Here is a 12,490-nt window from a genome sequence, read left to right as displayed (position 1 = left end):
ACAATTGAAAGCTCTGAATGTAGGTTCGAAAGAATTAGCAAGAAGCTCTTGCCTATAGCTCTGATACCATGAAATTGTTCTTGGAAATCAGTTCCAGAACTTAGAGAAGAAAGGAGAAGAAGAAAGAAAGAAGAAACAGTTTGTTCTCTTATTAGTAGAATCTGAATACAATGAAAAACTTACATTCACTAATGACACAATCTCCCTTATATAAGGAGATTTGTTACCGTTACTACATAACTAACTAATAGTTAGTTACAACTAACTTTAATTAAACATACTAACAACCTTCTTTTTTCCCTTTATCTCAACACTCCCCCTCAAGCTAGGACGGGGAGAATATATCACATAGTCCTAATGTGGACTTTAAGTTGAACGAAGACATGACTGATGATAGTGTAGCCCAAACGAATTGGGTTGCTTATGATTGTACACGAACATAAGCCTATCCAAATTGTCTGTAGCTATATAAAATTCATGAATATTTAATAACTTTTTGCTAGAATATCCTTGAATTTCACTCAGCCCTTGAAACAACACAGTAGACTATTGGTACTAATATCATAGCTAGTTTCTAATCTGCAACCTGCTAGATTTATTGCTAAATTTTGCAATCTCGATAGAGTAACTTGGTGATAAGATCAAAACTATTCATCCTTATCATCCTTTTGGGGAGTATTAGCTTTGGTCTGGGGATGTCGTTTTGTCCAAATGGAAAAATCGGGTCTACCTCCAGATAATCTAGCAAACTCACCACCCATTGAAGAACTTGTTGTGGAAGTGTTGGCGGAGATATCAGTGCGGTCTGAGTCTGAATGGTGCAAGTCACGAAATAGTCCAATATCACTGGGGTATGATTCTGAATGGTCTAAGTTGTGAGCTATTCCAAGACCATTCATCTGGCAGTTAGAGATTGACAAGTAGTTTGATTCAGGGGTTGTAGGAGAGACAAAAGATGATGAACATCCACCTACTATCACGCCGTGATGGCTGGCTTCTTTCTCTGGCGATGTTGCTTGTAGTGTAGAGTTAGTAACTTGGTGTCTCAGACAAGTATGGTAGCCTTTGTTTGTGATCTCAAATACAGTACGATCAACATCAGACCTTTGCATGTGACGAGATGTACATCTATAGCAGTCTCTGTAAAGATATGTAAAACTCAACATCAATACATATGGCTCTTGTTGTATGCTGTTGTTTTCTAAATTATGTACATATAAAGCAGCTGAATCACTAAAAGAGGATAAGAACTTGCGAAATTTAAAGCTGAGAAGTACATAGCATGATTTTAGTTAGTGCATTTATATTTAGTATTGAAATTAAATGAATCTGAATACAGCAGAATGTATGTAAAGGATTCGCATAACGTACTTCAACTGAGTTAGGATTGAATCATAGTTTATCGATTGAAAAGTTCGATTTTCTTTCAAGTATTTTTTATGAATTTATGATTTTTATTCAGGGTATTGAAATTGACTTATTACCTTGGAAACACAGCTCCAAGAATATCTTTCTGCCCATACTTTCTCCAGCTATATCCATCATCCTGAGGACCTTCAACTTCACTCTCAGATTTGACTCTTACTTGTTCGGAAAAGTATGGTTTTCTGCTGACACCCATAAAAACCAGGTAACTTCACATAGAAAAATGATTCCAAAACTGTAGTTAAAAGAAAGAAAGGACTTTCAACACATATAGTCCTAGGACTTCCGGTTTTAAATTATGTTGCTTGGACTCTCAAAAATTGTTGTTGCACCTGTATTGAATCCTCTAAAAATATACTACTTTTGGAGGATGTGATACACGCGAGAAAATGCCATAAATAATTCCTTAACTATAAGAGTATGTCTAAAATGGTCCCTTAACCTATGTTGTTCGGACTCTTTCAAAATGTTGACGGGTGCATGTCAGATCCTCCAAAAATAGTGTATTTTTTGAAGGATCTGACACGGGTGCGACATCATTTTGGAGAGTCCGAGCAACTTAGCCCTTAACTATACTTTTGTCAGATTTAGTCTTCTAATTATTCAAAAATTTATCAGTTTTGGTTCCTTAACTATACACTTACCGATTTTAGTCCTTTAAGTATTCAAAACTTATTTGTTTTGGTCCCTTAACTATACACTTACCGATTTTAGTCCTTTAAGTATTCAAAAACTTATCAGGTTTGGTCTTTGTCCACTTTTTATACAAATAGCTTGGGTTTATATTAACGGAACTCTTCGTGAAATTAAATCTTTAACCCATTTTTTAAGTTGTTTCTCTATTCCCGCTACTTTTTCTTCAAATTACTCTAAGGAAAAGAACAGTAACCTGAACGATTCAAAATAAAATTAATGAGAAAAGAAGATATAAAGTCCTAATTTTATTCAATGGAGGATAAAATGAAGCATATAATTGTTGCTAATGACTTGAATATGTTGTGTTCCCTTCTTTGGCGATTAACGGTTCATAATCAGTGCGAATTTTTTTAATCTTATTTTTCATACAAAATAAATATAAGAGATTTGCTCTTATTACTCAAATTTCTCTACGTAAAATAAAATGAATAGAATAATAAAATCAATCTATTTAAAAATAATAATAAAAAAAGTTGCAAATGTATCAATTTAGAAATTTCATACTCTGAAAGATTAAACAAATTTCCTTCAATAAAGTCGTTGGAGTACAAATTTTGAATTTAATGGGTAATATTTTTTTTTATAATAAAGTTTAGCATATTCAAGTCATTAATAACAATAATATGTTCCATTTTATCGTCCGTTGAATAAAGTTATGATTTTTATTTTCTCTTCTCATGAATTATATTTTAAATCGTTGAGGTTAAGGTTCTTTGCATAAGAGTATTTTGAAGAAAAAGTAGCGGGGAAAGAGACAATTGAAAAAATTGCTAAATGATTTAATTTTCTAGACATGAATTTCGTTAATATAAATCTAAGTTAGTTGTATAAAAAATGAACAAAGACTAAATCTGATCAGTTTTTAAATACTTAAAGGATTAAAACTGATAAATGTATAGTTAAGGGACTAAAAACCAAAAAATGTATTTTAAGGGATTAAATTTGACAAGTTTTAGAATAGTTGATAGACTAAATTCGACAAAAGTAAAGTTAATGGACTATTTTAGATCTACTCTTATAGTTAAGTGACTATTGATGGTCTTTTCTCCGATACACACCCTTTGGAATTTTAAAGAGTAGCACCATAGATTCTAAACATACCGTCAAACTTTTGTATAATAGGCATTATCTATAATACTAGCATTATGCTAAATATAACAGTCAAATTTTCTTTGAAATCGATATTTTACCTTTATATAACAGATTTTTACCTATCACCAACAACCACGGTTGTAACGTTCACTCTTGCTATCTAATAACAACCTTATCCAAATATGTATGCATTTATTGTTTTATAATATAATAACTAAAATGCAATCTATTTTATGTAAAGTTTAAATCTCAGACCAACCAAGTGACCCCTGAGAACGAAAGGGGAAAGTGTCACATAAAATACGTACTTTTACTACATCATCTGTTTGAACATAATAATTTCAATGTTTTTGAAAATGATTATAATTAATAATAAGGGTAAATTAGGAACTAGATGATAAATTATCTCACAAATTTTTAAGCTAGACATATAAAAGTTGACATCTACTCTTAGTATAGCAGACAAGTAAAAGTGGATGGAGGGAATATAAAGTACAAGGAGTTGTTCAGATGGAATGGAGAGAGTATAAAATACCTTCTTTTTGAAATATGTATGAGCTTCTGATGATCTTCGGAACTCCTTTTGTTGTCATCACTCCTAGGTTTTACATCACCAGATACCATTGATTCGATTGCAGGAGCTGCTGGAACGGATTGGACTGGTGAGCCACTCCATTTGAGAATTAACAGAGATTGTTCATAAGAAGAAAGAATCTTTTGCAGAAGCAATTCTGGAATCGCTTTAGAAGTGGAAGCTACGGAGCTCAGGTAAGTTCTGAGCTGCTTAGTGTGTTCCATGCCTTGAGTTAGCTTATTGATGAGCGAGTCGTAATCCATGTTAAAGACAAGGGTGTCTTTTAGTTTTCTTGATTGATGTTGATACCCCTGAACTGAAGTTGCACACTAAAACTTAGATTATACAGAATTATATCCACGATATGAACTTACGTATGATTTATGAGTGAATTGCTATTGACAAAAGATTACCCGGAGAATTTAGGATGAGCAGTTGGTTAGATCTAATATAAGCGGAAACGGTCAAAGTGAAGGTCTTAGAATGATTTTTCTGAGTGTTTAGATGTGTGGAAATTAATGAAGACAAACTTCTGAGCAATTCAAAACCTCCCTTTCCTCGTCCTTTCCTTCTATTAGTAAGATGGAGACCAATGGACACCAATATTTTACAGATACAAAATCTTCAAAAAGTAACAATGGTTATATGTATTTTGTTTGTATGTCCGCATACAATAATATATACTCGGCATACAAAAGAAAAATACTTTTTAAGTGACAACTTGTTTTTTTATAAATAGGCATATATATATATATATATACACACACTTAGTTAGAAGTGTCAACTGAAAAGTTCTATGTTATGGTCAAAACTAAGAAATTTAAATCTAAAAATGTGAAAAGTATCACATAAAATAAAAAAGTTACTTATTTAACTTCCTAGAGACTAGAAATATTTTTACATAAAATGGGATGACGTATAATATAGCAAGGACCTATCCTACCACCTATAGACGACTGTCCTATAAAGGCTCGAAAGGAAACTACAGCCATCTTGAATAAGCTAAAAATATTACACTAGAGTGATTTCTCTGCATATGGAATATACTTACCTGGAAGGTGCAGAAAAAGGTGGAACAAGACATGGTCTATGAAACATATTGCTATTTTTTTAAAATTCAAATTTAATATTGAATGTAAATTACTTTTTAATAAAGATAATTTGCTGATTAAGGATACATGTCACCATATTATAGTCCTTATCGGTATATTGTTATTTAATTATATTGAGGAAAAAATATCTGTAATATGAAAAGTATTGGTCATTTCCTATATTGATTACTGATTAAGACATAAAACTGTAGAACTGGGAATATGGGGAAACCACCTAGATATTCAAACTTAACACTTTAATAAGAAAACGTATTCGAATCTTGGTTTTTTCTTGATCGACGTGGAGTGAAATTGCATAGTTTTTTATTTTTTGTTGGCTCATTTTGTGTTAGTACTTAGATCTTCGTTTTTAAACTCAATTAATTTAAATTTATGTCACAAAAAAATTATGTTAAATGCTCATACAGTTTGGTACGCAAACTAAATTATGATGGGATTATAATTTTTGAATTATTTGTTCTACTTGGCTCTTAAGGGTTAAAGATAAAATAATTTCAAGTTCGATGATATAGCATGAAATATCTCAAATTAAATTTAGGATTAGATTTCTAACCAAAAATTAATAATTATATTTGGTGTATGTATAAGATTCAGTTAAAAAAACCCGAGAATATTAGCGGGTGATTTCAGTTCCAGCCACGTGGTGGTGGTAACCGAGTTGCCCGTTGCCCCATTAACCTCTCTTTCTATTCTACACCACCTGCCCGAACTGCCCGTCACCCCACCCTATATATACCGAATTCGATTCATCTTCTTTCAACAATTTTTACTTTTCACCATGGCGAAACTCTTCGTTGCTGTCCTTTTCCTCTTTTTCAACCTTTCACTTGCTCGTACTCCGTTTACTCAACCGGAAAATGACGTCACACACCTCAAACTTCCTTCGGAAAATGACGTCGTCATCCCAGAACTTCCTCATACTCTACCGGAATCAGATGGTTCTGCGCCTGCTGTTAACATCCCTAGTAAATCCGATCACGAAGACACTCGTTCCGTCCATTCGGTCCCGGTTACATTAGTCAGATTCCGGCCGATTAACCGTCGATTCAGGCTCCGATCGAGCCTACCGTTCCGCCTATGTCACCACCTGAAGCCGGGATCACAGCGTCAGATCCCTTTTGGTAATGATATGATACTGCCTTCTAAGAGAAACATTGACTTTGAGAAGTTTGTGAACCGTATTGGTGTGCGTCAGATTCCGTCGGATCCGTTCAGTTTCCGCCACCATCGGTACAATGATAAGAAGATCTGGAAGTTCCTATATGATCGCGAGAATTTTGGGGAAATGAAATTGAAGGATCAATTACCTCATCACCACCATCACCATGACGAAAACGAAGACAATGATCACGAACAGAGGCAGATCTCGATGTCTCAAATCAATCGTGAAAATCAAGGTAATTTTGGTGAGATTAAATCGAAAAATGAAAATCAATTTGTTGCTCATCATGTTAATGATGAGTCTGACAAAAGATCAAAGCTTTATGCAAAGCACCATGAAATGAATTTGAGGAAGCGTTTTCATTATAACAATGGTGAAGAAGAGGAAAAAGATATGGAAGAGAATAAGTGGCATAAGAGGGAAAAGAAGAAAGGTGGATTCATGAGAGGTATTCGTAAGTTCCTGCATCACTACTTCGATTGAAGCATCTTTGCTTTGATATGCTGCATATTTGCCTTTTTGTGTTGTTGTTTTAAAGAACTATAAAAGTATCTATATGTTTTGATGTTGTAAATAATTTGCATCCATGTGAGATGTAATAGGAAATATAATAGTAGTAATTTATTACGCGATACTATATCATATACGTTTTGTAATATGTTGCCATATGATTGTACTAGACATTTGTAAATCTTGGCTTCTACAGAACCACTTTGTTTAGTAAAAAATAGTCCTGTGAATAAAACATCCCGTGCTAGCAGGGTCCAGGGAAGGGCCACACACCCAAGGGGTGTGATGTTGCACGGCTCAAACCAGTAAGCTGTAAAGTCACATAATTACATATAATTATGCTGGAATAAAATTCCTAAGTTTTGGATACCTACAGTAATCGTTATGCTTGGGTTACATTAGAATGAACGCCGTTGTCATTTTCCTGCTCTCTCCCGTGCTACATAATCTGATGTTAGTTAATTAACGGGTTCTATTGAATCTGATTTTCTAGTGGAAAGCAATGAACATGTTGATGTATCGAATGCCATGCCCTGATCGGCTCTTTGGGAAGGAAAGAGGATTGGCATGAAGTAGGGCAGAAGAGGAGATTGAGATATCCTTGTAATGGATATCTTTTACCTGCTTTCTGTGCCTTGATCGGTCTAATTCTCAAAAATCTTGATTGAACTACCTGAATAAAGTAAAAGAAATAGTTGTAGTTGATATGAATTCATTGAATCATGAATTGCAATGGACAAAGAGGATTCCTATAAATAGTGGTGGAACCAAAATTTTCACCAAGTAGAATTAAAATATAAAGAAGTATATATAATCAGTACCTAAGGAGATCAACATAAAAATATCTAAACACATAAAAGTGAATTTTGACCTATCTATACCATGATTTTGACTCCCCTGTACAAAAATATTTCTTCCCTTGCCTGTAATGCAATTTTAATTGATTTGCGATTTTGGTATAGTTGATTAATTTGTTGCGGAGAGGTATCATACATTCATACTAGCATTAACTTCCCGAATGGAAGAAAAATCACAAGATTCTCAAAATATAGCAGAGCATGTACCAGTTTGCTGGGTGCTGGTGACCTCTAGGATGGAAGGCCATAGGCTGATTTGAATTGCAACTCCAATGGAAACTTTCTTGGTCCTGGGGTGAAGGCGGACGCAGAATTTGAGAGTAGTGCATTTGAGAGTAGTGCGGGCACTACTGGTCTGTGGCTACAAAAATATGTTGGAGTGGGAATTAAATCCAGATCTGTGCACTTAAGGATCATTTGTGCATCCTGTATCAACCAATGGAACTACCTGACCTTTGTGATAGAGAGTGCCAATCAAAATTACATGTATGTGTATATCTTTTTTGAGGTTATCGGGGGTACGTGACACTCCTACCCTAGGAGTAGGTCTGCCTCTGTCCTGGGGTGTGATGAAGATTGACATTGGAGTGGCAAATCCCAGAGAAAGGAGCAGTCTTGAGACCTTGTATAAAAACCTACGCTGCACCCTTTCACCACACACAGCCTTAATATTGATACTAGGATTTTAAGTTACCAGTTCATTTGAACCCACCCAGTACGTTCAAACATTAATTCATATGTAAAAATTCATTGATATAGCAATAAAGAATTGATAACTTTTAAAATATATTGGGCTCAATTTTAAGGACCCACCTTAAAGACTGAATTTATATAGCCTAATTCTTGGATCCGCTTCTGCTCACAGTCAAATATTTATAGATGTTTTATGGATTTTTTACTGGATTCATGTGAACCCCACATATTTCATTTAGCAAATAGTCCATATGATTGTACTGGCCCATTTTGGAAGTCCAGCACAAGGTCCAAGAGACCAGCCCATAAAAGGTTAGATGCTAAACTGTCCAATCCATTAAGCACCTCTTTTTATCAGTCTTGGAAGTTGTCTTTCAGTGTAAACTGTTTTTGTGTCAATAACTCAAAATTTCTTCTTGGTTGAGAAGACGTTTGAGAAATACTGAAAATGGTGCCTCATGAGTATCTCTAAGTGTATCTTCTACTGCTTATTTATTCCTTCTTTATTTCACCAAGTTTTTAGTCAAGTAGAGGAGATTTTGTGACTATTACATCTAAGTAATATACAAAATTTTCCCTGTAGTTTTGCCATGTCTTGTTTATACAACATCAAGAAGACATTCACCAAGGATAAAGGTTGAGCACATTTATCTACAAAGATAGTTATTATATTGTTTGTATCGTATAAAAACATTCCACCTCCTTGAGTAGCCTAGAGTAGCTCTAAATATGAATAAGAAATGAAGCCTTTGACTACTTCATGCATGCTTCCCTTGGCTCAGAGGATAGAGCTCAGTTGGTAGAGTTCTTGCTCTTTCAATTGAGTCCTTGCGATTATGGGTTGGATGTCTGATTTGTCCTGATCTTGTACTTGAACCGGGCATTCAGTTTTCTAAGTAAAAATTGGTGAGAAGAAAAATAAAATAAAAACTAAATCTCCTTATTCTGCCATGAAACTAGAATTGCCAAGAAGGTAAGGACAATTGAAGTACTTGGACCACACTCACTGTTATTCTACCTCAATTCTCTATTTATCTATTTCTTCACAACACACATATTATTTGTTGCAAACCAAGCCTATGATATGTATTGTCCCAGTTGATCCAATGGGCTCTAGGATTTGTCTTTGGGCTATGACACATTGTCCCAGAAGCATGTCTGTCATGTTAACTTGTGTGTTGTCTTATAGTATAACATGTTGCTTCTCTCATTCTCTGATGTGATATTTGATAACGTTTAACATGTACTCCTATTTCAAAAGTTCGTCTGCTTAGAAGTCCGTCAGTTCCTTTTCGAATATATTATGTATGCTCTTCTACCACAAAGAGCTAGTTGAGTTGATTACGTTTGTGCATGTAGTGTAGATGAAGCTTGACATATAATTGGCATATTCAGAGTAACATTATCAAACAATGACTAGTCTTAGAAATAAGGATAACCCAAAAAGGTCTTTATGTTGCTGTTATATTATATATCAGACAAGCGATACTGAGGCATTCCCATCATCTACTCTGCACTTAGTGGGTCACATTGTTCCACCACAGAAATTGGGACCATTTCTTTCTTTATTTGGATTTCTTGACTATTGGTAGAGAAATACAAATAGGGCTATGTAAAATAAATAGTGTAAATTTTAGGTTTAGCAAACATAAAAATAATATTTGTATGTTATAGCTATAGTTTGCATAACAAATTTTATGTTTGCTATGGAACATTAGATCTGTATAAAAATCGCGACATTTGATTTGTATAAAACGCAACGATTTGTATAAATCGGGCGTGTGTCTATGAAAATTGTGTTTGTACATGTATATGTTCTTTATGTTTGTATATCTGCATAAAATTTGAATTTGTATACGATTGAATCGAAATAAAATATTTGAATGTCAAATATCTCTCACGCTTTATACAACACAATACATAGTAATTTGTATAATTTGTGGTTGTATAAAGCGAAAAAGAGAGAAAGACAAAAGAGAACTGATAGGGAAAGATTTATATTTGTATAATTATAAGTGTATAAGACGAAAATATATGTATTTGTATATACAATTTTCTCTTGCTTTATACAAACATATTTTATACATTTGTGTTTGTATAAAGTGAGAGAGGCGAAGGAGAGTGGCGAATGAGAATTCTAGGGAGAGAGCCGAATGGCAAGTGTTTGCTACGGATTAGAATTTAATGAAACTATGGTTATAGCATTTAATTTGAATTAATAGTTTGCTATTTTATACAATTTTTCTAAATAAATATTTTGATTAATTAGAGTCATTGAACTAAAACTAATAAAACTTAATCATTTGTTAACGCTTAATATTTTACTAATAAGGTGTTATAGCAACACATTCTTATACTTTTATGTATAATACACACACAAATCCAGAAATCAAACCAAATACCCAATTAATCTATACTTATCGATCGTAGATGTAATAGAGGTATCCAATAATTTGGCTAAATTCGGCGTAGTTCTCACACCTATATTCACACCCCATGTTATGTTGATGGTTAAGTGATAGTAGTATATTCGAACATATGTCATGTATCTATTAATTTGGAGTAAATATCCTCATGTGAGTACATTTTTACCAAATAGAATAACATATATACAAATGATGTGTTTAACTTACCTCAGCAAATTTGAGATGGAAAATATCATTGATTGATTGATGATGATGAAAAGGGATATGAACTTTCTCTTTATGAAAGATCATTCTACAATATGGTTCAAAAGATACTAAACTTTATGAGTACTGGAATTAGATAAAATCCTTCATAATTTGATACAGAAAACTGGGAATGAACAGGTTATAATATCTCTGTTCATCCCATAGAGAAAAGTTAAAAAACAGGAGACTGGTTCTTGATTAATTTAACAAAAGAATTCATATAACTAAATAGCTACACATCTTCAAAATTAACCATTTACACTGCCCACAATATAAAAATGGTCTCTACCGCATCTCAAGAAGAGATTCTACAAATATCCAAAGCACTTTTAACCTAAAAGTAAAAAATTCAAGTCATGTGGAGGGTAAGAAGGGGTGTATCTACAGCTGAAGTTATGGGGTTGGTAAGATCCAATAGTGTTTTGCTCAACAAAAAAGGATTGTAATCGGAATTCATAAACTTAAAATTTTGAATCCTACGTACAAAGTCGGAATGACTTCTAGCTAGCCAGAACTGCCCATATCAACTCAGGATCAAAAGAAGGCATTGCTGCTAAGGAATAATCTTCGAACTCTGATTCCAGCACAGACCTTTCGAAATGATGTGTGATGCTAGTGACATGGCAATTATCGTTCTCGGGCCCCATGGGGCAGTCACCAAGAACAGAGCAAGGTGATTTCTCACTATTCAAGAATCCATCATCAGAACTACTCTGTGAAATCACATCACTATGACTCCAACTTTCACTATCAACCAATGAAGAAGAAGAACAAGATGATGAATCCAAATCCACATTTTTTGCAACTTTTTTCTCACTTTCAACAATTTTCTTTCCACCCTTTTTAGCTCTCTCCCTTTTAACCTTCTGGCAAATAGCTTGAATCTTAGCATCCACAGAATTCTTCAAAGCATTCATCTTTGCACTATCTCCAAATCCCAACTCACTTGGATCGCGTAGATTTGGAAAGTTCAATCGTGCATATTCCCCGCGAAGTTTATAGGCTGCTCTGTCATAAGCATAAGCTGCAGCCTCAGCATTGTCATAAGTTCCAAGCCAAACTCTCATTCTCTTCTGAGGAAGTCTTATTTCAGCCACCCATTTTCCCCAATGCCTTTGTCTCACTCCTCTATATAACTTTTTCTTGTTTGGACTAACATATCTTTGTGAGTATAATGATTCTTGAAGTGGGGTTTGTGTGGAAGTTGTTGGAATTGTGATATTTGTTCTGTTTTGTTCCCAAAAATTTTGGAGCAAATCTTTTTGTCTGAGATAGACTGAAGAACATAGTGGTTCAAGAACAGGACTAGTAGTAGTCATTTGATTTTTTGGTTCTTGGCAATGAAAAAATATTGAGTCTAAAGTGTTGGTACTACTTGTTAATAGGATTTGAGATAAAGAAGATCTAATTTGAGCAGCCTCATCATATGTGTAAGACATGTTTTCTTGAATTCTGCTCATAGTTTCTTGATTTCCTCAAGAGAGACGAGTGATGTAGGAAAAAAGAGACAACACAGAAAGGAAAAAAGGATACTAAAAAAAATTGTCCCTTTTGTTGAGATTTATAATACACTGATCCAAGAAAATTTGAGGGTGTGTTAAAAGTTGAAGAATTTGTTCTTGATGATTGGCTTATATGAGGAAGAAAAATTGGAAATTCAGGGGAAGTTGGGATTTGGATAAAAAAGATTTTTTGTG

The 12,490-nt window shown here is 34.0% G+C and overlaps 3 protein-coding genes across 4 annotated transcripts; 1 reads left to right on the top strand and 2 right to left on the bottom strand.

Moving 5' to 3' along the window:
• Positions 1-362: 362 nt before the first annotated feature.
• Positions 363-4,525, bottom strand: LOC102604975 (probable WRKY transcription factor 53). Of its 2 annotated transcripts, XM_015310852.1 has the most exons (4): positions 4,201-4,525; positions 3,749-4,103; positions 1,485-1,610; positions 363-1,140 (listed from the first exon to the last, which is right to left on the bottom strand). In XM_015310852.1, the coding sequence occupies exons 2-4, from the start codon at positions 4,048-4,050 to the stop codon at positions 648-650; spliced, it is 921 nt and encodes a 306-aa protein (XP_015166338.1). In that variant the 5' UTR covers positions 4,051-4,103; positions 4,201-4,525; the 3' UTR covers positions 363-647. The 2 variants fall into 2 exon arrangements, with proteins under 2 accessions (XP_015166338.1, XP_015166339.1); XM_015310853.1 differs by having other exon boundaries at positions 1,485-1,607; positions 3,749-4,521.
• Positions 4,526-5,429: 904 nt separating this feature from the next.
• On the top strand, positions 5,430-6,789 carry LOC102586617 (uncharacterized). Its single transcript, XM_006352190.2, has one exon. The coding sequence runs from the start codon at positions 5,678-5,680 to the stop codon at positions 6,542-6,544; it is 867 nt and encodes a 288-aa protein (XP_006352252.1). The 5' UTR covers positions 5,430-5,677; the 3' UTR covers positions 6,545-6,789.
• Positions 6,790-10,880: 4,091 nt separating this feature from the next.
• On the bottom strand, positions 10,881-12,490 carry LOC102586292 (ethylene-responsive transcription factor ERF061-like). Its single transcript, XM_006352189.2, has one exon. The coding sequence runs from the start codon at positions 12,251-12,253 to the stop codon at positions 11,294-11,296; it is 960 nt and encodes a 319-aa protein (XP_006352251.1). The 5' UTR covers positions 12,254-12,490; the 3' UTR covers positions 10,881-11,293.

The sequence above is a fragment of the Solanum tuberosum genome, unplaced genomic scaffold (genome assembly GCF_000226075.1).
Source record: "Solanum tuberosum cultivar DM 1-3 516 R44 unplaced genomic scaffold, SolTub_3.0 scf00147, whole genome shotgun sequence".
Classification (NCBI taxonomy): Eukaryota; Viridiplantae; Streptophyta; class Magnoliopsida; order Solanales; family Solanaceae; genus Solanum; species Solanum tuberosum.
This window is presented reverse-complemented; position numbering and strand designations above follow the sequence as displayed.